This window comes from Mastigoproctus giganteus, chromosome 9 (assembly GCF_048544385.1).
Source record: "Mastigoproctus giganteus isolate SK-2022 chromosome 9, ASM4854438v1, whole genome shotgun sequence".
Taxonomy (NCBI): Eukaryota; Metazoa; Arthropoda; class Arachnida; order Uropygi; family Thelyphonidae; genus Mastigoproctus; species Mastigoproctus giganteus.
The window spans coordinates 42,889,002-42,912,195 of record NC_143583.1 but is presented as its reverse complement, the minus strand read 5'-3'; the positions used below and the strand labels follow the sequence as shown (position 1 = coordinate 42,912,195).

The following is a 23,194-nucleotide window of genomic DNA, read 5'->3' as shown; positions in this document are numbered from 1 at the left end:
TTTAAGGGCAAAAAAGGTGATATAGTTGTATACGTTGGCACTAATGATATTAAGAGTAGGAGACCGGCAGAATTACTTAACAAGTACAGGTCACTGATGAAAAAAAGCCGTAAATTAGGGTTGAATTTGAAAGTGTCTGCAATTCTGCCCAGACACGATAGGAGAGAGTATATGATGAGAGCCTTGTCGATCAATTCGGCTCTGGAAAGATTGTGCAAGGCTCAAGGGGTAGAATTTTTTTCAGCCTGGACTGTACTTGTTAACAGGAGAGATGGCTTCTACAGGGATGGGATACACTTAAATAGAAAGGGTGCAAGAATATTTGCTGATGCTATCGAGGCAGTGTTAGGTGGGTCGGAAAACTGATAGCTTGGGAGGATACAAGGACTAATAGTTTAACAGTAGCCGTAGGCAGAGGTGAAGGTGATTCTTGCACAACTTCTATTAGAATAAGTAGCGACCTGGAGCGAGGGGTGTTGGGGGTTTCAGGGACGGATGTCAGTCATCGTGAAACAGGTGGGTATATGGAATGTGTTAGAGTAACTAAGAATAAGATTGGGTGCATGTATACTTGCATGTATACCAATGCTAGAAGTATAGTAAATAAATTTGATGAATTTGAAGTGTTGGTCAAGACATCAAAGGCGGATATTGTTGGGATATCAGAGACGTGGTGTCACACAGATATAAGGAATGCCGAACTGGAATTTGGGGAGTACAATGTGTACAGAAAGGATAGACAGGATAGGAAGGGAGGAGGTGTTATGCTGTTAATAAAGAAAAACATAAAATCAAAAGAAGTGCATCCAGTTGATATAGATGAACAGTGCACTGTTGAGTCAGTTTTGTGTGACATAAGCACTGCGAAAGCAAAAATTAGAGTAGGAGTGTGTTATAGGCCTAATGACTCGAATGAGTACAATGAACAATTGTACAGAGAAATAGAGTGGGCTAGTAAATCGGATTGTCTTATAATGGGGGATTTTAACTTCCCAGATATTGACTGGAACTTGTGGGTTGGGCACTCACACACTAGTCAGACTTTTGTGGATTTACTGGATGATTGTTTTCTGCAGCAGCATGTTCGAGAGGCAACCAGAGAAAGTAATACTCTTGATCTGGTTATCAGCAGTGATCATTCATGTATTAGGAATTTGCAGATAAAAGAACCACTAGGTGGCAGTGATCACAGTGTACTGACGTGGGATTTACTTAAAGATTTAATTACCATCAGGGGTAAAGGAAAGGGTTTTTGCTTCCGTAAAGGCGAGTACAGTTGTCTCCGACAGTTTTTAAATTCTGTACAGTGGGATCAACTGACGATGTTACCAACAGTAAATTCTAAGTGGGAAGCATTCAAGGAATTAATCGTGGAAGCTACTAAAAGATTCATACCTATTAAGAAATATTGTTCAAGGTTTAGGCCTCAATGGTTGTCAAATGAACTAATGAGACTCGTAACAGAGAAGAAAAATGCATGGGATGCATATAAATTATCAAGCGACTCAGAAGCCTATGGCAGATATAAGTTAATCTGTAATCAGGTCACAAAGGAGGTTCGGCAGGCAAAGGCAGATTACGAGAAATCCTTGGCAAAAGATGCTAAGAAAAACAGAAAGGATTTCTTTACTTATATAAACTCTAAAAGGAAGGGGATGAATCTGATTGGTCCACTTGACATCGATGGTTCAACTGTTGATGATCCTGCTCAGATAGCAAACAAACTGAATGAGTATTTTCATCTACATTCACACATGAGGAGTTATTAAGGTTTGAAAATGGCAGGTTATCAAATTGTAGCAGGGTGCTTAATGATCTTGTAATAACTGAGAGCAAAGTGGAAGAGAAATTGTTGAAGTTAAACGTAAGAAAAGCACCTGGGGTGGATGGGATCTATCCAGTTATATTAAAGGAGGCGGCAAAGCAACTAAGCAAACCCTTAGCCATAATTATGAGATCATCCTTGGACTCAGGGGAGGTTCCCACGGACTGGAGATGTGCAAATGTATCCCCAATTCACAAAGGGGGATCGAAGGGTGACACGAGTAATTACAGACCAGTTAGTTTAACTTCTGTTCCGGGTAAAATAATGGCGTCGCTGGTTAAAGATGCATTGCAGGATCATCTAGACAAGACTGCAGCAATAATTCAGACACATCATGGGTTTGTTAAGGGAAAGTCTTGTCTGACAAATTTGATAGGATATTATGATGTGGTTACAAAGGAACTGGATGCAAAAAATAATTTTGATATCATATATTTGGATTTCAGGAAAGCTTTTGACACTGTTGCGCATGGAAGACTATTGTACAAATTGGAGCAGAATGGTATTAAGGGTAAGTTGCTACAATGGATAAAAGGATGGTTAAGTGGGAGAAGACAGAGGGTGGTAATAAATGGGTGCTGCTCTTCGTGGACTAATGTTATTAGTGGAGTCCCACAGGGTTCGGTGTTAGGTCCACTGTTGTTTTGTATATTTATCAATGATATTGATGAAGGTATATCAGGCTTAATGTCGAAGTTTGCAGATGATACAAAGGTTGGCAGGGTTGTTAATGACAGTAATGGCAGTGTGCTACTGCAACAGGATCTAGATCATTTGGGCAGATGGGCTAAGAAGTGCCAACTGAAGTTTAACCTTGACAAATGCAAAGTACTGCATATGGGCAGAAGTAACCCCAGAGAAACGTACCAACTGTGTGATACTACACTTAAGGTGGTAAAAAATGAAAAAGACCTGGGAGTAATTGTGCAGTCAGATACGAAGTTCTCTGAGCAATGTAGACAGGCTGCCAGGGCAGGTCATAGGGTTTTGTCAATGATATATAGGCATTTTGCTAGCAGGGAAAAGGAGGTGATTATCCCTCTATATAAGGCAATGGTCAGGCCACGCCTTGAGTACTGCGTACAGGTCTGGAGGCCTCATTTTAGGAAGGATGTAGATTTACTTGAGCGTGTACAGAGAAGGCAACAAGATTGGTGAGGGGAATGAAGGGATCCTCTTACCAAGAGAGGCTTAAGTTCTGCAGATTGCAGTGGCTGGAGACTAGGCACCTGCGCGGTGATCTCATTGAGGTATATAAGGCCTTGAATGGACTGAGCACGCTGAATTCTGATGGGATCCTTCCACTTGTTCAGATTACGAACCTAAGGGGGCATAAATTCAAATTAAGAAAAGACAGATTAGAATAGATGTGCAGAAATTTGCCTTTAGCCAGCGGGTGGTTAATTGCTGGAACAAGCTTCCATCTGTCGTTGTGGAAGTTGATAGGTTGAATAAATTTAAGGAGGAACTGGACAGGCATTTGGAGGGAATAGTGTGATTTTTTTTTTTTTTTTTTTTTTTGGCTGATGCTGCATAAGCTCATACATTTGCTTTCTTGCATCACATGCCACTACTACTACTACTACTACTATACATAAATAAATCTGTATAAACCCACAATAGGAAATATTGGGTCTATATATTTAAGAATAAGTTTAGACCCATACAGAGATTCATGTTTCCTGAGTGAGCAATTGACACAAGCACATACAAACAAAGGACATTCACGATAATTCTGAACAGCTTGTGATGCCAGTCAGATCTCTGGAGCAAAATTCAAATTATTATTTTAACAGCAATGAAGCGTGTCACTCATATCCATATCATATATGTATTTGTTTGCAGAAGTATGTTAACAGAATGATTTGCATGTTACCCGGGTCAAAAATTCTACTCTCACCTGATATTAGCTAACTATAGCCTCAACTGAAGAGGAAAGACTTTAGAAATTCCTCCAGTAGTTGACGGGAATCCAACCCAAACCTCTTCAAATGAGTGGCACAGCAGTATTTTTGCTGTTTAAATTGCTGGAAAGAACTAGCTCACTGAATAAAATATTAAATTTAAATATTATTCTAATCACACCAGAGCTTGTAGCTCATGTCCTTATTGTGTATTCTGCCTGTAGAAGTCTGTGTTCACAGGGTGATTTACATGTGTGTGTGTGGGCTGAAAAAAACAGAATAACTCTTGAAAAGAGATGGGGGGATCTACTTCCTCCACTCAAGACCAGCTAACTGCAGCAGGAACTAAAGAATTTAGAAATTTTTCCAGTTATCAATGTGAATTGAACCCAGACTTCCCTAAAAGAGTGGCAGACGGTGATTGGTAATGTACCATGCCAACTAAGCTACCATGAAGGACAGATCAATGGACCAGCAGTCACGATCCATTATGCAGCTTCATACCTGCTACCTTTAATAAACCTAAAAACAAGACTTTTTTTTTTTAAGAAAAAACTTTTAATGATGCAGAACTTTTGATGTTCTATTGTCTGAATATACTTCCCTTCCAAATTAATGATAATTAATTAATGCATGTCATCATCAAATGCAATAAATTACAGTTTAAATTCTTTACTTCATTTATTTATTTGTACTTATTATTATTTTTACTTTTTTGTTCTGTTCAATTACAGAATTATTAAATAATGCTATTTTTTTATGTTCTATTATCTGATTGAAGCTGAGGCAATTTGCATGTAGTGATCCCAGATTGTGGCTACCATATGCAAATCATTGATTTTTCAAAACCATAGGGAATTGTTTGTTTGTTATTTGGGTTTTTAGGGGCATTAGCAACTAAGGCCATATTGATCCGGGGATATGCGGTGGTCATTCCCTGACCTTTCCACATCCTCCGTATTTGGTGGGCATGGGCTCGAACCCCAGTCTAATCAAGAAGCGTATGCTACGCACTGCTGCTCCTGCCCACCTGGCTACGGAGGCGCATATTTGCACACAGTTGTGGTCTCGGTGTCTAAAAGAGGCTACAGTACACCCAAAATAAAACCCATGTGGAATTTTTTTACTGCTACATGATGAGTAAAGCTCAATGACCCCAAAACAATTATTCTGTCTCCCCTTCATTAAATCCTAGGATTGTTAATACCTTAATTGCCTTAATACCTGATAGCACAATAGCACAGTCACATCATTCAACAGATTGAAAGTAACCTAATCTTCTTTCTGAAACAGATTCTCTTAAAACAAACAAAACTTCCACATTTAACTTAAACTGATTATTATTATTATTATTATTATTATTAGCTACATGGTGCAAGGAAGCCTGAGGCTTATGCTGCACTAGCCAAAAAAAACAAAAAATTCCCGAGTTCCCCCGAGAGAGAGAGAGAGAGAGAGAGAGAGAGAGAGAGAGAGAGAGAGAGAGAGAGACAAAAATCAAAGGGAATCACCAAGAAAGAGAAGAATGATGGTGATATCCGGCTCAGGACCCTGGGTGTGCAAGCCCATACTCACCAGATGTGACCCCTGGGGTTTATGTTTTAACCACAAAATATACAAGACAACAAACTACCCAATAACCCATTGCACTGCACTTCTAAGTTGATAATACCACTTACAAGAAAAAAAAAAAGGCACTAAAATTCAGGTGTTAAAATTAAATATGCAGACATACCTGTTCATATATATGATAAACAAAGTCAGTGTATGTTTTCACCTAAGTTTTAAACATAACTATATAGAGGCACATGGTCAATGAACTTAGCATATACATGAGCACCTTCAGTAGCAAACGCTAACCTTAGTTAAGCAAAGCCAACTAAGGTTAGCATTTAAGCACATGTTGCTAAATTTGGTAAGTCACTAATAAAAAAAATAAAAAAAACTGCATATGTACATTTGAATAATAACACTCTTAACTGAAAACTGGAAGGAAACTAATCTTATTGTAAAACTGGTGGTTTCCGATAAGTTTACTTGTTTACAGAAAAATCAAAGTATAATTTAGCTAAAAATCAGGTTCAGTCTTTCTGGAAAACAGCTTATTAGCATTAACATTAGTTGAGGCATATGATGCAAGAAAGCAAGCTTATACAGCATCATATGCCTCAACTAATGTTAAGTTGAGGCATATGATGCAGTACTTTTGCATTTGCCCAATATGCAGTACTTTGCATTTGCCAATGTTAAACTTCAGTTGCCACTTCTCAGCCCATCTGCCTAACTTTTCTAGATCCTGTTGCAGTAGCATACTGTCTTTACTGTCATTAACAACCCTGCCAACTTTTGTATCATCTGCAAACTTGGACATTAAGCCTGATATACCTTCATCGATATCAATGATAAATACACAAAACAACAATGTGCCCAGCAACGAACCCTGGGGAACTCCACTAATAACTTTAGTCCATGAAGAGCAGTGTCCATTTATTACCACACTCTGCTGTCTCCCACTCAACCATCTCTTTATCCATTGCAGCAACTTGCCCTTAATGCCATACCACTCCAATTTGTACAGCAGTCTTCCATGTGCAACAGTATCAAAAGCTTTTCTGAAATCAAGTATATATCAAAATTATTTTTAGCATCCAGTTCCTTTGTGACCACATCATACTATTCAATCAAATTGGTCAGACAAGACCTCCCTTTAACTAACCCATGCTGTGTCTTAACTATTACTGCAGTCTTGTCTAGATGATCCTGCAATGCTTCTTTAACGAGTGATTCCATTATTTTCTTCGGAACACAAGTTAAACTTGGTTAAACACAAGGTCAACAGTTACCTGTGTCACCTTTTGAACCCCCTTTGTGAATTGGTAATAAATTTGCACACCTCCAGTCCATGGGGACCTCCCCTGAGTCCAAGGAAGCTCTCATAACTATGGGTAAGGGTTTGCTTACTTCTCTTGCTGCCTCCTTCATTATAACTGGATAGATTCCATATGCCCCAGGTGCCTTTTTTATGTTTAACTTCAACAATTTCTCCTCCACTTTGCTGCTCTCAGTCATCATAAAATCACACACAGGGGAATGTAAGAAGTTTATCAAACTTCTTACATTCCCCTCCTTGAATAACTCCTCATGTGTGAATGTAGATGCAAAATACTCATTCAGTTTATCGGCTACTTGAGCAGGATCATCAATAGTCGAACCAGTTATGTTAAGTGGACCAATCTGATTCATCCCCTTCCTTCTACATCCAACTATATTATTAATACGTAATCATACACATATGATTACATATGATTCATTACAGTAAATATGATTTGAATCACTATCTTCATATTTGAACTTCCAATTAACATATTTTGTATCATGATGCTATTTTAACTCAATTCTTCTATGCTTAGATTTCAAAATATAATTCACCTGACAGAAATGGTAATGATTTGGCTCAAAACCAGTTAAAATGGATAAAATATCTTTTTTAGTTTAAGAAAAATACTTTAAAAATAGGGAGTAACTTATTGAATGTCCTATATACATACTTTCAACAAAACATAACAAAGCTTTATTTACAATATGAAGACAGGACAACTGCTTTAAAACATTATTTAACTAGTTTATATATAATTACAAGAAAATTGTTCTATTTACATAATTATATCTAAAAATATTATGCTTTACTGTGGCCTTCCACATTACTATCTCATATAAAAATAAAGGGTGATGTACACTACTAATTTTATGTAAATACTGGATTTATTATTATAAAAATAAATTTAAAATCAGGTTGTACTCATCCACCTCATTTCTTTATTTCCAAATATTATCATTACACTTAGAGTGACCCTGTCCACAAATTTCATCATCCCTTATGTCACCTAAACCAGTGTTTCTCAATCTGCAACTGGTCTGTGGACTGGCACTGGTCACAGAAAAGTTTTGCAAGTCCATGAAACAATTTATTACTATTATTACAATTATAATGCAATAAACTGTTTTACTAGTCTGTGATAGAAAATTTATTAGTCTGCAACACATCTCTCTTTCTCTTGTCTGAATTTTACTAGGCCTAACACAATTCACTGGGGAAGAGGACCTACACTGAAGCACTATATTAAACAGTATTGTTGAAATCACTTTCACAGAAAAATAAACCAAAACTATATGTTCATTTTATACAACACAAAAGTACTTTCGCTAAAGGCATCACTACTTTTTAATGCACAAACATGCACAGAAAAAAATAGAGCAACATATATAACTCGTGACGAATGTACAGTATTTTGAAAATTGCTTCTTTTTAGTAATAATAAAATTAAGAATTACTCTTAAGTAGGTACTAAAAAAACAATATAGCCAAGTTTCTCAATAATATGATAAACGTAATCACACCGTTACAGTTATGATTTGTGACAACTGTGTGACATTTATTTCAAAGCATATTAACAAAAACTGCTTTTTAATAGCAATTTTACTTACGTAAAACTATACTAACACACTTGAAATTGACTATGCCCACAAAGGTTTATTCAATGGTACTATTATATTATGAGGTACTATTACATTAGTCAAACAATTGACTAAAGATAAATTTTTCTTTCCTCTCTCACTAAAGGAAAATTTAATATATAGTGAAAGAATGATTATCAAATTTCATTTTCATTATGGAGTAATAAGTGTTACACTGCTGGAACAATAAATAACTTAAATTACAAAATTTAATTTTCAAGACAAGTTTAGAAATGCTCATTAAAAATTAATACATAGTAATACTTTCTAATGCAAAATGGTGATCACCACTGGTTTGTTGATAAATGTAAACCCATCCACATTTGCTATATATGAAAGAAATTGTAACTGATATATTAAAAGAAAACTGAACTATGGAACTACTGGCCATCTGATATTTCAGTGATGGCTATAAAGCCATCACTGAAATATCAAATTAACATGCACAAAAAACAATTTATGAAAATATTTTCTCACTGTTAATTATATTATATACTTTAAAGCATTCTTACAAGATTTAGTATATTACAAAACAAAAAATTAATAAATACCTCTTGACTGAGCTCAGGAGATGTAGAAGTTTCAAAACTTGCACTTATACTTTCTTCCACAGCTGAACTAAGATTTACTGCATTATTATGCTCTGTATTGACATTTAAAGTTGCACTACTTTCGGTTCCATGTAATGGATCACTTCGAGTTCCATTTTCGGAAATATCGCTAGAACTATCAGATAAAGGTAACTGTTGCACGTTTTCAGGGGTCGCTTCAGAATTACTAGCTAGGTATGCAATAACATCATTTCTTATATTATGAGACCATCTGTACCTTCCTAGTGAATTCAATTCAGCAAACAATGAAAGTGTCTCAGAAGTTCTATCTGAAAGACTGGCATCAAAATTTTTGGGATGAATATAACCATGAAGTCTATTGTTCAAATTATGAAAGTTTGTCTGGGTATATGCAGAGCTTTGACCAAGGAATATTTCTTGCACTTCTGGTTCATTTCTCCATCCAGTATCAATGTAGTAGGGATCAATTCGTAAGAGGGAAACAACAAGGGCTAACTGCAGCAAATGCGAATTTATCACTTTTTTATAGCAAAACATTTTGACTTGATTTAAGGCATCATTATAAATAAATAAATATTATCAAGAAAACTGATTATGGATTATTTCACAAACAATCCTTACTTGAATAATGCACATGGTCCACGTTTTTAAGTGCATACATCTATCTAATACACTTGGGTGTGTAATGTTTCAAATTTCTTGATGTTTCACATGTCAGTTTTTTTCTACAACATAGCACAACTTTCTTAATCAAATTCTCATCTTAGGCATGCTGAATAGATGCTATTAAGATCTTCAACATTATCGGCAACTGCGAATTTATCACCTTGAGAACCCAACAAAGAAATTGGTACAAACTTGTCTATATTTACATGAATTTATCTATGTCCTTGATGTTTTCCTTTCCACTTCCAAGTAACCTTTGAATTAAGATAAATTTGTGCATGATTATGTAATAAAGTATACTCAAACATAATAAGCATTATGAAAATATACTATATCAGATATTTCAAGTGAAACTTAAAACTGAACATATTAAGAGTTGCCAAAAATATTATGGCAAATCAAGAGCATAAAACATGTTGATTCTTATAAATGGCACAATTCTTTCACTGTTAGCTTTATATATATATATATATATATATATATATATAAAATTAATTGTTCAATTCTTCTATGCAAATATTTTATATCACGAGTACAGAGTGAGAAAATTTACTTTTCTAACCACACACAAAAAATTGGTTTGAATTATAACATGCATTAATTATTCACAGCAATTTCTATCTATAGGGTATTTATAGAGTAACACAAATTGCATTACCCCTATAAAGTTTATTTCATTAGTACAAGATCTTCCTGTACATGTAAAATTATATCAGATGAAGGCATCATTTCATAATCCTATAATAGTAGCATACAATTGCATCGTGCTAAATGCTCCCCATTTGGATAGAGTATTACATTCATGCTTTTTGCATCATCCTGTGTATAAAAGCAATGAACTCTGACGATGAAAAATGATAGCCCTCCTCTGGATAGGAGAGGAGGACTATCATTTTTCATCGTCAGAAAAGCCCTCCTCTTGATAGGAGGGCTTTTCTAGTTTTTGTCTATACATTAAAAAAAGTTTTCCTCCTAGTGATATTTATTCAAGACAATGGGAGAAGAGAGCGAGGCAATTAGGTCACTACAAATGCAATTAATTATTGACAACTGCCTCCATAACGTTCACCAACCTCGTGCATGTGATTCTCTGTCTAACATTTGATGTTCATACTGTAACGTTTTTTGTATATTAATAAACATTTTATATTTGTAAATATTGTGGTTTAGTATTTTGTAAATATTTTAAATATTTGTATATAGTAAATATTTTAGTCCTGCTTTCGGATGAAACAATATTCCTCATGTATTACGGAACCCGAAGCAAAAGGCATTTTCTTATGTGATCTATGTAAACGCAGGTAAATAATTACATAGTAATATTGGCTGAAGTCCAGTATAGTATCACCAGCAGGTACTTTGATGAAAGCGAGGAAGACAATGATAATTGACAGGTGAAAACTCCCTTTTCTGATTGTTTTGTGTCATCGAGGAGGGGGCTTAGCTTAGGTGGGGTGTTTATCCCTCCATCCTGCTGTTTTAAAATGGGAAAACGAGTTCTCAATTTAAAAAGTGGCACATGTGGGGAAAAAACACCCTAGGCATATCAACCTAGAAGGACAGTGGGCAGGAAAAGCAGTGGCATCTGCCAATCACTGCTTTGTTCCTGTCCGTTTCTCAAAATATGGGAGTCACAACTTATCAATCACTGCTTTCCCACTTTTTCTTGCTGCCACGTTGGTGGGTGTACATCGTTCTGGAATTTTACCACAATATTTATATGACCTTGAGAATTCCATGCATTACAAATGCACAGGTAAATAATTACATAGGTCATTTCCTGATTAGATATTGACCAGTGCGTTTCAACAGGCATGTCTTTTATGTAGAAAAGCTTTGACTTATTCCATATACTTCGATATTTTACTTAGACAAGTGTGTGTGGGGGTGAGCAAGCAAAGCGAGCAGGGGGCGATGCCCTCCCTAATATATATATTATTAAAAAACTGACTGTAATCAGTCATGCATAGCAAGAACTCGAACCTTGCCTGGCTTTTCAACTTTTTCTTGCTGCCACGTTGGTGGGTGTACATCGTTCTGGAATTTTACCACAATATTTATATGACCTTGAGAATTCCATGCATTACAAATGCACAGGTAAATAATTACATAGGTCATTTCCTGATTAGATATTGACCAGTGCGTTTCAACAGGCATGTCTTTTATGTAGAAAAGCTTTGACTTATTCCATATACTTCGATATTTTACTTAGACAAGTGTGTGTGGGGGTGAGCAAGCAAAGCGAGCAGGGGGCGATGCCCTCCCTAATATATATATTATTAAAAAACTGACTGTAATCAGTCATGCATAGCAAGAACTCGAACCTTGCCTGGCTTTTCAAGGGTAGATGTATTTCCCTGAGCTCTTCAAGAGCCAACTTTTTTTTTAGTGAATGTGCTTAACTGGACGAGTTTATTTAGTAAATTTTATTTAGTGTGCAATGCAATCTTTATATTGTAAATTTTAACAGGATATTTTTAACAGTATTATCACTGAAGACGGCATCCACCAATCTTTTTTATAAAACTAAAATGTTATTGTGTGAATAGAGCATAAGATACAAACTTGAACTACTTACAGGTGGTAGATGATATTGTCAAGTTTTATTTACAAACCTAACCAGAAAGTGTGCTGCAGTAGATAGCAGCACAATTGCTAAACTGTAACCTTGGGAAGGTGCAGAGTATACTTTGGTTCAACAACCTGCAGTCTACCACTGCTGTTATGCATAAGTTTTGAACACAATTTAAAAAGCTACATATGCCAGAAAAAATTACAGTACAGAAAATTCATAAAGGATTCTTGTTTATGCAATCATCCCAGCCAAGGTGGTGGTCAAACAAAAGCCAGTGAGGGTACAGTGGAGCTGGTTCGAGGAAGTTTTATGCACCAAGGAAATCCACATAATGTGACAACTGTAAGCTTAACATATCATCAACGTTAAAAGTTGTGTGTTACGTCACTATATGAGCATGAAGCCATACAGGTTATAGCTCGTACTTGTGTGGTTTCATGATTCTGGATATAACACAGAATTTCCTTATGCCCCAATTGCAGGATGATAGTGATGGCAATTTGATTTTCCAACAAGACAAAACTCAGATGCATTACCACGAAGCAGTTCACACACGAACAGTTTCCTGAGATATAGATTGAAAGAGGAGGCCCAATTTTATGGCAGACATGATCCTCTGATCAGAATCCTTTAAATTTCACTTCTTGAGGATTCATGAAAGACTGGGTGTATGATCCACCTATACCAAGAACCATTATGGAACTTAATGTTTGAAGCAATCAGCCATGTTGACAGGGACATGTTTTACAAAATATGGGAGGAACTGGATTATAGGTGGGACATCTGAAAAGTAACTAAAGGCACTCACGTCGAACACATCTAATTAAAACTTGAAGATACACCAATGAGCCAAAACAGCTCGTACCCGGTGAGGCATGGACACTACACGATTTCTAAATGTGTCTTGTGGTATCTGGTACCAACACGTAACTAGCAGCTCCTTTAACTCCTGTAAGGTCCATGGTTGAAGCACGGCAGATCGGAGTTGCTGTTACAAGACAAACCACAGATGCTCAATGGGACTGATGTCTGGGAAATTTGGAGGCCAGAGCAATACCTGAAGTCTTCCTCATGTTCTGTGAACCAGTCTCGAACAATCCGGGTGGTGTGGCATGGCGCATTATCCTTCTGAAAGACTGCACAACAAGAGGGGAAGATCGTTACCAGGAAATGGGCATACCTAGTCAGCAATGATGTTTAGATAGGTGGTAGATGTCAGAGTGCCTGGCACATGGATGACTGGACCCAGAGTATCCCAGCAGAATGTCGCCCAAAGCACGACACTGCAGCCGCCACTGGCTTATTTTTGTAACACGGTGCATCCAGCCGCCATCGCTCCCACCAAAAAAGTGAGCTGTCACTGTCAGATATGTTTAATGGAATGTTAAGAAATAAAATCCCTGGAATAGCCATTTCTTTTACTTCTTAACCATCCCCTTTTTTACACAGTAGTAACATAGTCTTAATGCCATATGCTCACATTTTTAAAATTGTTCACATGGGACTGTATCAAAAACTTTAATAAAATCAATGATGTAAAAAGTTATTCGCATTTTTACATCCTAATAGTACTATATTAGAGTAGTCAAACAGGACCTCACCTCAATTAACAAATCAATGCTGATATTGCCTCATAGCTCTATTACCATCCAGGTGATTACGTCTTAATTTTTTAACCATGGCTTCCATAATTTTCCTTGGCATAGAAAACCAACCTTAAAAAAGTCTGAAAATTATCTTGCCCTTTAAACCTCCTTTGTGAATAGGACATGTTTGCACATTTCCAGGGTCTTTGCATGAATCCAGAGATGCTCACTGTTATAGCTGTTTGATTACCCATTGCATTTTTTTTTTTTTAAACGTAATTGGATAAATTTCATGCAATTTTCTTCCAGCTTCCTTTAGACGTTAGACCTTCTAGTACTGACTGGGAGTTTAAATGGTTCACAATTATTCTTCTGGTATCCGCATCTCCAAAAACTTCATATACAAATGTATAGGCAAAATATTTATTTAGTACATTTTCAGATTACTGGTACTTTTGCTATACTTATCAAGTGGACCAAAATTATTTACTCCTTTCTCTAGTTTTAATTTAAAAATAGAGATTATTAGCAGCCATTTTCTCTGCAGATAAATATCGTCTCATAATCTTCCTTCACTTGATTACAGAATAATTTATACTTACTATAGGACTATATATTTTGACAATTTATAATCATCCTTTTTCTGTCCCTTAAGCTCATCACAGTTCCTGACATTCATTTTTCTAAACCTTGAACAATACATCTTTGTTGGTATGACAACCTTAATAGTTTATAAAATTATTTCCTTGAAAACTATCTAATGGCATTTACATTTATATCCCACCAAAAAGCCATTGTAATCACTATTGCAAAAACAAAATCTCCTTTTACTCTTGGCAATATTTAATTCTCTAAATAGGAAGGGGTGCTGATATATTCCCAGCTTTGAACCACTTACAATTTTTTTTTTTTTAAATTGGGTGTTAACTTTTGATTTTTTTTTTTTTTTTTTTTTTTTTTTTTTTTTTTAAGGAAGAATCACCTAAACTATCACTTGCAACAAAACTGAAGGTGGAGCAGTTAAGAAACACCTGTTGTTTATATGGGAAAAAACACACCAAATAAAATTCATGCTGATATTAGCATTAGTCGAGGCATATGATGCAAGAAAGCAAGCTTACAGAGCATCAGCAAAAAAAAAAAAAAAAAACTTTCCCATTTCACCCATCCGTCTAGTTCAGCCTTAAATTTATTTAAGCTATCAACTTCCAAAACAATATATCGAAGTCTGTTCAGGCAAGCAACTACCCACTGGCTAAAGGCAAACTTCCGCACATCAATTCTACAACTGTCTTTCCTCAATTTGAATCTATGCCCCCTCAAGTTCTTAATCTCAGCAAAGTGGAAATATCCCATCAGCATTGAGCTTGCTCAAACCATTCAAGGCCTTGTACACCTCAATCAGATCACCTAGCAGGTGCCTTGTCTCCAGATGTTGCAAATGACAGAATTTAAGTCTGTCCTGGTAAGAAAACTCCTTTGTTCCTCTCACCAATCTTGTTGCCCTTCTCTGTACTCGTTCTAGCAACTCTACATCCTTCCTAAAATGAGGCCTCCAGCCTTGTGCGCAGTACTGAAGGTTTGGCCTGACCACTGCCTTATACAAAGGTATAATCATCTCCTTGTCTCTGCTAGCAAAATTCCTATATATCATTGACAAAACTCCATGACCTGCTCTGGCAGCCCGTCTGCACTGCTCAGAGAACTTCATATCCGACTGCACAATTACCCCCAGGTCTTTTTTCATTCTCCACCTCCCTGAGTATAGTACCACACAGTTGCTACATTTCTCTTTGGTTATTGCTACCCATATGCAGTACTTAGCACATTTATTGGAAAATCAATAAATTCAATGCAACGTTCTTCAAGAGAAGAACGTTGCATATCGTAATTGGCTTGTTTCCAAATCTTCAGATTCATTTTCTGCCTACACCAAACTCGCAACAATTGTAAAGCAGTTATTAATCAGTCCAAACTAGAGTTCGAACCGGCTAAGAGTAGAAAACTTGCTTCTTGCCCTAATGGTAGCCGAGCATTCTGGTCTCTTGCCAAAGCTATTGGCCTTAACTTTTGCCCATCTTTGCTCCCACCTCTGTCCAAACCAGATGGTTCTGTTGTCACCTCGGCCAAGGATAAAGCTGACCTGCTAGCTCCCATTTTTCTTCCAACTCATATATTAATGATCTTGGTAAAACATCTCTCACCATTCCTAACACGCTCCATTCAATACCTCATGTGGTCTTCTATGAAAAGGATGTCACAAGGATTTTGACGAATCTTGATGCTAAGAAAGTTCCAGGTCCTGATGGCATTTCTCCACTTGTTTTCAAAACCTGTGCTCCTGAACTTACTCCTGTTCTTTGCCGTCTTTTTTCACTTTCTTATTCCAAAGGCATTTTTCCTTCTGCTTGGAAATTTGTTCATATCCAGCCAATTCCTAAAAAGGGTGGCAAATCACTCCCAACCAATTATCGTCCCATTGCAATTACCTCTATTCTTTCTAAAGTAATGCAGAAATCAATTAACCACCCTTAAAGTACCTAGAAACTTTCCGTCTGTTTCGGTCCACTGGTGATATTCTGGCTTATATTACCCATTTATGGACTAATTCAATGGAAAAGTTTGGTGAAACACAAGCAGTTGCTCTTGACATCTCACAGGCTTTCGATCGTCTTTGGCATAAAGGTCTTCTAAACAAGCTTCCATCTTATGGCTTGCCAACTGTTTTTTGTAATTGGTTATCCAGTTTTCTCTCCGATTGCTCAGACTGTGATGGTAGATGGCTCTGTCTTCTAACTTCTCCATTAATGCTGGTCCCCCAAGGTTCAGTCCTTTCCCCCACTCTTTTCCTCTTGTATATTAATGCCTTCTTCCATTGACTGGAAATCCTATCCATAGTTTTCCCCATGATAGCACATTGCATTCCACTTTCCATTTTGAGAAATCTTGCCCTGCTCAATCATCTTCAACTTCTCGAAAATCTGCTACCAATTCCTTATATGCCGATCTCCAGGTAATTCTCCAGTGGGGCAAAGACAACGTGTTTGATTTCAATCCTTCTAAAACTCAGTCTTGTCATATCTCACAAAAAGGATTCTTCTGCTCCTATGCTTATCTTTGGTGATACTCTAATTTCTAAGCATAATGATATATCTCTTTTGGGGATTACCCTGACTTCTAATCTCTCTTGGCACAAGCACATTACAAATATTGCTTCCTCTGCATCTAAAAAAACTTTTTCTCTTTTTACAGTGTCTGGAGACTAGGAACCTGCAAGGTGATCTGATTGAGATGTATAAGGTCCTGAATGGTTTGAGCAAGCTCAATGCTAGTGGGATTCTTCCTTTTGCCCAGATTAATTGCCTGAGGGGATAAATTCAAATTTGAGAAAGACAGTTGTAGAATAGATGTGCACAGAAGAAATTTGCCTTTAGTCAGCGGGTGGTTGGTTTCTGGAACAAACTTTCAACTGTTGTTGTAGAAGTAGACGGCTTAAATAAATTCAAAGCAGAACTAGACAAACATTTGGAGCGAATGGATGAAGGAAATGGAAACGGTTTATTTTTTTATTTGGCTGATGCTGTATAAGCTTGATTTCTTGCATTATATGCCTCTACTATAATGCTAGTGCTAATTAAAAACTTTATCTGGGGAAAGTAGTGAAGTAGCCAGAGTGGCACATAAGAAAAGAAAACATAAAAAGAAGAAAAAATGCATGTTATTGTACTGTAAAAACTGATATTTATTTTGTACACTGTGTAGGCTTTATATGGGTTACTAAGGGAATCAAAACCAAAGTGTACATATTTAAGAAAATTGATCTAAACCACACAAAGAATCAAAGTCTATACACTTCAGGTGATGAACTGAAGGTAATTTAAAACATACATGAAGCATTAATAAGACATTAATCACAGGGTGTTGTAGGCTGAGTAGAGGTCGGGGAGGTAGAACTCTTTGATCTTCATCTGTTTCATATACTTTTTTTTATCTCTTCATGAATTTCGAGAAAAGCAATCTTGAACTTTTCTTTCTATTTTCAAGAAATGTTTCGTGTTTTTATCCATTCCATCAAACATAGAGAGAACTTTCTGAATTTTATGAAACACTTCTGCCATTTCCTTTAATTTGAACTGCTTCTTGGGATGCTCCAATTCCTCAATGGATTCAGCTCTCCTTTCTCCTCAAACTCTTTGCTCATTCAACTGGGCTAGGTCTTCTATTGTTAAATCTTCATCTGGTTCATCCACAAGGTTGTCGGCATCTTCGTCCTCCAGGACCTGCTGCAACTCCTAGGCTAAGTTTACAATTTCTTTAGTAATAGAAAACATCAGCTCATCTTTGTTGAAGCCTTCGTTGTTAAGCTCGAAATGTTTTAGAAGTTTTTTCCAAACTCTGCTCATACAAGTTGTTGTCACATCATTCCAGTATTGCATATTGCATCGAGGATGTTAAATGTATTCCCAAATTGCCGCAGATCCATCTTCCCTTGCTCTGTTACATTTACAGCCTCAAAAAATGTTGTCCATATGTAATAAGCTTTGAATGCATGGATAACACCCTGATCCACTGGTTGAATCAAAGCTTTTGTATTTGGAGGGAAGTATACTACCTTGACGTTGTCGTGCAGATCATCTAGATATTTACGATGATAGGGAGTGCTGTCAAGGAGAATTAATATCTTAAAAGGCACTGACATTTGTAAGCAATATTTTTCAACTTCAGGGATAAACATAATTAGAAACCATTCTTCAAACATGGTTATTGTCACCCAGGCCTTTGAGTTAGCCCTGAAGTGTACAGGAACAATTTCTTGTCAATGTGCTTAAAAGCCTGCAGGTTTTCTGAGTGATAAACCACTAAAGGTTTAAGTTTATAACCTGCTCTGTTACACCCCCACTCCAATAAGAGAGTAACCCTGTCTTTGGCAGCTTTAAACCCAGACATACTTTTCTTCAATAGAAAAATGTCCTACTAGGCATTTTTTTCCAAGGAAGACTACACCCACATTAAATATCTCTTGCGATAAATAGCCACCACTTCTTATAATTTCATCTGATTTGTCCTTGAATTTGTTGGCAGCCTCACCACCTGTGCTTGCTGTTTCACCACTTATGGTAACGTTATGATATCCACTTCTCTTACAGAACCTATCAAACCAACCATGACTCACAGCAAAGGTGGTTTCAGTATCGTCGCTCTTTTTCTTAAGATCCTCAAAAATGGTAGTTTAACACAAAGTCATTGAAAATGGTAGGGTAACGTGAATTTCAACTTCACCACAATAGCCCGACATGTGTAACGAATATTACATACAAAATGCAAACAAAGGCTCCCACTTTGCACTCAAACAAAACTGAACTGACTTTACAATCCAGAAAGGAAGGAAAGGATATATGAAAGAGGGCTAGAGTGTAATTTTTCGAAGAAATAGCTGATAGGACACAATCCACATGGCTTGAACGTTGTTGGAGTTTCTCCGAAGTGCTTCGACATAGTTCACCTGTCTGAAACACGTTGTAGAATATTTCTTCAGAATTTTTAAAGCAGAAAATTAAATGCTAACTATAGTTATTTACGTAGTTTCTAGTTTCACCACAGGTTATTATTCACATAATTGGTAGGGAAATGAAAATAAAAACACATTGTTCCTTCATTCAACTGCACTCTTAAAAATTATACAGAAAGTATCTTTATGATTTTACCAAAAAAATGTACGTAAGTCTGAAGTTATGTAACTCGGGGACTAACTATATATTGTATGATCAAAAGTATTTGGACACCCCCTCCAAGAATGTTGTGTACTGTACCAAAGGGCCTGTGCATGCATATCAACTTGGACATACCAATATAAATCTTGTGGATCAGCCTATACAGAAGCAGTACAGACTTGGAATCAGAATTCACAGATTTTTAATATGGAATGTTGGTTAGATGCCACATCAATAGCCTCTTTCTGTGTGCATAACTGCAGCTTGTCTGAACCTACCAAAATTTACTGTTTGTGATAGCCCACAGATGCTTTTATCCCAATGAATAAAAGGCCTGAGCCTCACAAACTCATGAAACATGTGTGATTAACCATAAAGGAGGTTGTGCATGTTGCCTACAGAAAACATCAAAAAGCAGATCCTAGCAGTCATACTATCTATAGAGAGCTACATAGCCTAGTGGAATTTAGTGGGAGGACAGCTGTACATATCACAATGTGATAAGGATGTTTGAAGTAGTGTTGTCCACAACATTCATGGACTTAAAAAGTGGCAGAAGGTGCTACTTAATATTTCATTCTGTTTACTATTTCTGTTTCCCAATCTTTGGGTATCTGTTGCAAGGAAGCCTGAGGCTTTTGCTGCACTAGCCAAAAAAAAAAAAAAAAAAAAAAAAAGATTTTGAGTAACCCCTGAGTGAGAGAGAAAGAGACAGAGAGAGAAGGGAATCACCAAGAAAGAGAAGAATGATGATATCCAGCTCAGAACCCTGGGTGTGCCAAGTCCATATTCACCAGATGCGGGCCCTTATACCATACGATGCTAAATAATTTTATTAGTGCATTTTTTAATAAGATGCCACCATATTTAAATAGTTCTACATTCAAAGTGTCTGTGCCTGGGTTTTTTCAGTTTTTCGATTTTTGTAATATTAACTCTAGTTCTTCCATTGTTTTATTTTCTTCATCTTCGGTTACCACGGAGTCATCTTCCAATTCCCTAGTGCCAGGGTTATACCGTAGTTTAGTATAACCCTGACACTAGGGTTGCTTCCATTCTGCTTGAGAGATGGAGTTGGTTTTTGTTTGATCATTTGTGTCTAGTTGTAATTTCTTAAAAATTTTAAAACCTCTTCTCTGTGGGTCTGTAATATCACATTCAGAATTATGCAGAATTAGGATTATTTTTCACTAGTATATAATAATAGATTATATGCTTCTCAATTCCATGAATGGCTTCAGAAAATGAGCAGGTGAATACTTAAAACTCAAAAAAAATTTCTTAACACAGATCAGCTACAAGGTTTAAAAGAAGTCCTAAAATTCTAGCAAAATAAAAATTCTTTCCTCACCTTTTGCACAATGTGCATTCATTTTATCCAAAATCTGAACGTTGACCTTCAATTTAAGAGGTACATGTTGGGCAGCTACAGACGTTTTCTTCTAATATTTACCTTCAGAGTACTTACAAGCTATTGAGAAGCAAGCCCAACTTTTCCTATCAGTAAAACCCTGCTCAAAGTTTAAAACACTGCTGATAAGCTAGCATTCCAAATTATTTTGCTGAAATGTTTAGCATTAGCATTAGTAGAGGCATATGATGCAAGAAAGCAAGCTTATTCAGCATCAGCCAAAAAAAAAAGAAAAAACAACCACTACTCCCATTTCACCCCTCAATTCGTTCGAAATACCTGTCCAGCTGAGCCTTAAATTTGTTTAGGCTATCAACTTCAACAACAAGCGATGGAAGTCTATTCCACAAACCAACTGCCCGCTGGCTAAAGGCGAATTTCCGCACATCTATCCGACATCCGTCCTTCCTCAATTTGAATTTATGCCCTCTCAGGTGATTATTCTGAGCAAGAGGCAGTATCCCATCAGCATTGAGCATGCTCACACCATTCAAGGCTTTGTACACCTCTATCAGATCACCTCGCCGGTGCCTATTCTCCAGACACTGTAATTTGCAAAACTTAAGCCTTTCTTCATAAGAGCAACACTTTGTTCCATTCACTAATCTTGTTGCCCTTCTCTGTACTCGTTCCAGCAGCTCTACATCCATCTTGAAATTAGGCCTCCAGACCTGTATACAGTACTCAAGGTGTGGCCTAACCATTGCCTTATACAAGGGAATAATCACCTCCTTATCCCTGCTAGAAAAATTCCTGTATATCATTTACAAGACACCATGAGCTACTCTTACAGCCCGCCTGCACTGCTCAGAGAACTTCATATCTGCCTGCACAATTACCCCCAGGTCCTTTTCATTCTCTACCACTGTCAGCGTAGTACCACAGAGTTGATACGTTGATCTGGGGTTACTGTTTCCCATATGTAGTACTTTACATTTGTCAATGTTAAACTTCATTTGCCACCTCTCAGCCCATCTGCTCAACCTTTCCAGATCCTGTTGCAGCAGCATAGTATCAGTAGTGTCCTTAACAACCCTGCCAACCTTTGTATCGTCTGCAAACTTGGACATTAGGCCTGATACACCATCATCAATATCATTTATAAATACAGAAAACAACAATGGACCCAACACTGAACCCTGAGGAACTCCACTAATAACATTAGTCCACGTTGAGCAGTGTCCATTGATTACCACTCTCTGTCTTCTGCCACTCAACCATCCCTTTATCCATAGCAGCAATTTGCCTCGAATGCCACACTTCTCCAATTTGTGCAGCAGTCTTCCATGCGCAACAGTATCAAAAGCCTTTCTAAGATCCAAATATATAATATCAAAGTTATTCCCTGCATCCAGTTCTTTTGTGACTACATCATAGTATCCAATCAAATTGGTCAGACAAGACCTGCCCTTAACAAACCCATGCTGTGTCTGAGCTATAACTGAATTCTTGTCCAGATGATCCTGCAGTGCTTCTTTAACCAGTGCCTCCATTAATTTTCCTGGAACCGAAGTTAAACTAACAGGTCTATAATTACTTGTGTCAGCCTTTGATCCTCCTTTGTGAATTGGGGTTACATTTGCACATCTCCAGTCCATGGGTACCTCCCCTGAGTCCAAAGAAGCTCTCATAATTATGGCTAGGGGTTTGCTTACTTCCTTTGCTGCCTCCTTTAATATAACTGGATAGATCCCATCCACCCCGGGTGCCTTTTTTATGTTTATCCTCAACAATTTCTCCTCCACTTTCCTCTCAGTTATTAGAAAATCATCTAGCTCACTGCCAATGTTTACTTCACCTACGACATTCCCCTTCCTGAATAACTCCTCATGTGTGAATGTAGATGCAAAATACTCGTTTAGATTGTTAGCCACCTGAGCTGGATCCTCAACTGTTGAACCATCAACATCCAGTGGACCAATCTGATTCATCCCTTTCCTTCTTGAGTTTAAATAGGTAAAGAACTCTTTTCTGTTTTTCTTTGCATCCTTTGCCAAGGATTTCTCATAATCTGCCTTTGCCTGCCTAATCTCCTTTGTGACTTGGTTACAGACCAACTTATATCTATCATAGGCTTCCACGTCACCCATTAATTTGTATGTATCCCATGCATTTTTCTTCTCTGCCATATGTCTCATTAGTTCATCTGACAACCATTTAGGCCTGAACCTTGAACAAAATTTTTTGGTTGGTATGTAAAGCCTGGTAGCTTCCAAGATTAGTTCCTTGAATGCTTCCCATTTTGAATTTGCTGTTGGTAACATCATCAGTTGGTCCCACTGTATAGAATTTAAATACTGTCTCAGACCAGCATAGTCTCCTTTACGAAAGCAAAAACCCTTCCCTTTACCTCTGATGGTAGTTACCTCCTTGAGTAAATCCCACTTCAGCACACTGTGATCACTGCCACCCAGTGGTTCATTTATCTG

The 23,194-nt window shown here is 37.1% G+C and overlaps 1 protein-coding gene across 3 annotated transcripts in view; it reads right to left on the bottom strand.

Moving 5' to 3' along the window:
* cnc (NFE2 like bZIP transcription factor cap-n-collar) overlaps window positions 1-23,194 on the bottom strand; it is a 405,472-nt gene that overhangs the window by 281,178 nt on the left and 101,100 nt on the right. For 2 of the 3 annotated variants that reach the window (XM_090381868.1, XM_090381867.1), the window contains exon 2: window positions 8,796-9,736. The exons of the other annotated variant lie outside the window; for it this stretch is intronic. In XM_090381868.1, coding sequence (XP_090237994.1) covers window positions 8,796-9,353 — 558 coding nt within the window. In that variant the 5' untranslated portion in view covers window positions 9,354-9,736. The remainder of the gene's footprint in view (window positions 1-8,795; window positions 9,737-23,194) is intronic. 3 annotated transcript variants of the gene reach the window in all.